We start from the raw sequence: 4,382 nt of genomic DNA, 5'->3' as shown, positions 1-4,382 counted from the left end.
TTTATATTTTTTAGACTAAAATTTTCTATTTCTATTATCCTTTAATTTTTCAGACCTATAAATCTAAATTTTTATAACTATTGTCACTGATTAAAATAAGTTTTAATAAACAAGGTAATAACTTTTAACTTTTTAGATTTCTTCGATCTTGGGGTCAATCATTCAGTTATCGGAGGTGTATTTTTTGAAAATATAACTGATTTTAACATCACATGCTCATGTATCACTTATTATAAGTTTTTAGGTTTCTTGAATATATAAGTCTATTAATGTTATTGAAGGTTGATCTTAAAATCAATAGCATTTTCATTTTCTGCTCCTTCAAATACTTTTCAAGTACCCCAGTATATTTGAAATAAACAAACAAAGAAAACAATTATAGTACGAAGGGTTAAACTAAAATTTATTCAAAGATTAATTTTTATTTAACTTCTGTTCTATAATTTTTATCAAGTAGTTTTATCAAATAAAAATTATTTAAATACAGTTATCTCCTAATTTTTAAAAATTAAAATTCTTTCATGACAGTTGTCCTATAATTTAAAAAATAAAAATTATACTGTAACTATTATCATGATATTTATTGAAAACAATTATAACCATTTTGGACCCTAATTTGTACTCATTCAAGATTTATTAATTAATATGTTTATATTTGCTGATTAAATACCAAGCATAACATCCAAAAATGCAATGATAAAATACACTTGGTTTTAAGTTAAAGCTAAAAAACATTAAAATGTTGTATATTTAAATCAAACAAAGGTACTGATAGTAATCAGTTTGCTTCAAAAACACTTGAAAAATTACTGATGACATGAAACATTCATAATAGCCTTAAAAACTAATCAGGATGTGATAAGGATACCATGGCACTATGGAGGCTATTGTTTGAATTAGGTTTGACCTGTGTCTAGTTTGTGTGCTAGCTCAAGAAAAAGTTAATTCCATAGGACACACATCAGGTATTGATGTCCGCATTGGAATCTTTAAAACCTGATTTGTACTATCTCAATTTGTTAACTTACTGCTGACAGAGTTTTGAAACCTCTCTCTTTTTTTTTAATAACCTCTATTAAAGTTCTCGTTAGAATTTAAAAATTAAAAAATCATTATATGTCGATGAAATTCCCTTTCTTTGATACCTGATTTATCAAAATCCATTCCTTAGAGCTGCAAGAGGATCTGTTTTACTAACTTATCAGTAGGAATCGGTAATAAATCTTTAGTCATTAAAGAAAAAATAAATAAATGAATAAGAATTTGTATATTCCATTACTGTATTAAATGAATCAGTATGCACTTATATTTCCTAGATTTTATGCTGAGATCTAATAAAAGCTGAGAGTTTTTGAGTTGTTTAGCACATCTACACCAAACCACACTTTCATTTAATACCAATCTTATAAATATATAGATGTTAATTTTATATAATTCATTTATATTAAATGTTGTACATTCTAATTTATAAAACAGTTATTTTCTATGGTTAGTTGATTATATTTCTGAATTACTTTAGGTGATTTAAAAACATTTTTTTACAGGCATTAATTGAAAAAGAATGGCTTAGTTTTGGCCATAAATTTACTGACAGAGTTGGCCATTTAGGTGGTGATTCAAAGGAAATATCACCTATATTCACACAGATGATTGATTGCACCTGGCAGTTAATGCAACAATTTCCTTTGGAATTTCAATTTAATGAGTTCTTTTTATTCACCCTTCATGATCATATCAGCTCATGCCAGTATGGAACATTTGTTGGAAATAGTGAGAAAGATAGACAAGAACTGAGGTATTGTTTTCATACCATTGTTACTTATATTCCTGTTTAACCTCTTTAAATACTCTATTATATATATAATATAATAAAATATTTAAAGCTAAATAGTTAAAGCTACTAGTTAAAACTATATCCAAATTTTTTTGATCTACTTTTATAAACAATGATCATTTTGTTATGCTTCCTGGAGTTTTCCTGTGTTTCTTTATGTTTAAAGTGAAAGAGTAACGTAGTAATGTAGTTTTAATATTAAAAAACAGTCGCTGCGGAAAAGCTTAGCTAGTTCTTGTATGATTATTTTTGAAAATTATTAACTAATAAAAATCAGTTTTCATTTTTAATAATGTAACAGAGCTGTTATTGATGAAGATGTTGATCTTATTGTCCTATTGATGGCTAAAACACCTGGTGACCAGAACATAATGTTTGTCAAGTCTGGATGTGGAAAGATATTTCATTTATTGTTTTTTGCCTCGAGACTGTTAAACATCCCATTTTTAATCACCTTCATTGGGTGAATATAAATGCTTTTTATATTTCATCCAAAACCATCTGCTGCTCACTGTACACCGGGGTTTGATTGATTGATGGGCTATATCATTATATTTTTAAAATCATTAATATTGCTGTACATAATGTTTACCAACCTAGCACCATACTTGACTTATGTAATTGACTGTTTATATTGATGTTGATAAGGCCCTAGCGGTTGGCTGGCAAGTGGTAGGGGTGATTGCCCATGTCACATTATCAGTCATATGTGAGGCTCTCTATGTAATAATGATTCTGACTTCACAAAGCTTCCTCATGTTTTAAACCTTGAACTTGGGTTTTATTTATTGTTAGTCTTATCTACTATAATAATGATGAGGTTTTCTATTTTTTAGGTTATTCACCAAAAATATGTAGTTTTATTTGTTTGACTTATCATCCTGGTTTGGTCAAGTACTAATGTAGAATTTATTAGTCAAAAAACTTATTTTATTTATTGTTTTTTTAGTCTAAAGGAAAGAACATTTTCACTATGGGGTTATATGGCTAACCATATGAGAGAATACATTAATTCTATTTATTCAACCAGTTCCAGTAATGAAATTCTACGTCCTAATTTACTTCCCCAAAATATCAGGTAAATAAAAAAGAATAGTAATTTTTTAATTAATTAATGATTTTATATTAATTTAAGTTTTAAAAATTAATCAACGTAACTATTTGTTACTCAACAACTTAACTGTTTAATCTTTATTTATATTTGTTAGTATTGTTTTATTGAATATTATTACTAACTGTTCATGAGCTTGTATTACATAGCGTTATAAGTATTATTCTAAAAGGTATGTTTATATTTATCTTTGCCCTAATAACAGCTAATTTTTGTATTAGCGTAATGTATCCAGTCTCAGTTTGATTAATAACTGTATAGGTTTTGTGGAAAAAATCCACTTTTCATCTTATTATGTTATGAACTTTCACCAATTAACTTGTCATAATTAAAATTTAGTTCAAAATGAAAACGTTTTGAAACAGTCACCATTTGTTATTCCCTCTAACTATACCTGGCCGACTTATCAATTTTGACTAATAACTATACATAACGTTTATTGAAATAATAAAAAATTGTGGTGAAATAACCCCCTTTTTTTCCTCTGGGCTCTTGTACTAATATTAAAAAGGATTACTCTAAGGACCACCTCTTAAGAATTAAGCTTGTAATAAGTCTCAAACTTTTTCATGGATGTAGAGCTGTTATGATGTTTTAACTTTGATATGACATTTATCATTAATTTATAGACCCTTTCTCTGAGATGTAGTTTAAGTTACTCTAGATGATTGATGATAGCAGAGTGTATAGGTCAAAAGTATAATAGTTAGTTTTAATTTACCTGATTTTGTGGCAGAAAATAGTGAACTACATTACTTTAACACCTGTTTCAGATTTTGGAGAGGGATGTACTGTAGGTTTGAATGTGGGATTCATCCTAGAGAAAGCATTGGTGATTTATTGCTTGCAGCGTCTGGACATAGTGAATCATTAGAAGAACATATCAAGTTTATAAAAAAGGTATTTTTAATGTTTCATTCAATTCTTATATTTCTGTTGTTGTTTCATAGTAAAATACTTTAAAAATCTGGTTTAATGCATGCATTACATAACTTTCAATTAAATACCTACTTGGAGTTGAAATTAATCATTTCATGTATAAGTTAGTGAAGGTAAAAAGTGACTATTGTCATCATTACCATGGAAACACATTCACATTTATTTATGAAATCAGTTTATTAATGTGTTTTTCATCATTATCCATCACCATCTGTGATCTTAATTTTTTCTAAAATTTCTGGCTTTCCAATGGTATATTATATTTCTATTATTCATGAATTTTAATTTTTTGGACTTGAAAATATTTTTGCTTTTTTCCAATTTCGTTAATTATAAAATTCTTTCTTAGTTTGTATTTATCCCTTTTTATTCTAATAACAATGAAGAAATGGTTAATTATTTCAAATACACAAGTTAAAGACACTTAAGAGAAAGTTAGTTAAAAAAATTGACATTTAAGCCCTGTCAGATTATTTAAATAAGGGTGAAACCTAGTTG

The 4,382-nt window shown here is 27.1% G+C and overlaps 1 protein-coding gene across 3 annotated transcripts in view; it reads left to right on the top strand.

Moving 5' to 3' along the window:
* Positions 1-3,845, top strand: part of Mtmr6 (Myotubularin related protein 6) — a gene marked incomplete at its 3' end in the record, with an annotated part of 19,610 nt that extends 15,765 nt beyond the window's left edge. For all 3 annotated transcript variants that reach the window (XM_014433340.3, XM_014433342.3, XM_067052003.1), the window contains 3 exon segments: positions 1,545-1,795; positions 2,784-2,912; positions 3,719-3,845. In XM_014433340.3, coding sequence (XP_014288826.1) covers positions 1,545-1,795; positions 2,784-2,912; positions 3,719-3,845 — 507 coding nt within the window.
* Between the last annotated feature and the right edge of the window lie 537 nt (positions 3,846-4,382).

Source organism: Halyomorpha halys, unplaced genomic scaffold, assembly GCF_000696795.3.
Source record: "Halyomorpha halys isolate HHAL.00 unplaced genomic scaffold, Hhal_1.1 Scaffold1190.1, whole genome shotgun sequence".
In the NCBI taxonomy this organism is placed as follows: domain Eukaryota; kingdom Metazoa; phylum Arthropoda; class Insecta; order Hemiptera; family Pentatomidae; genus Halyomorpha; species Halyomorpha halys.
This window is presented reverse-complemented; position numbering and strand designations above follow the sequence as displayed.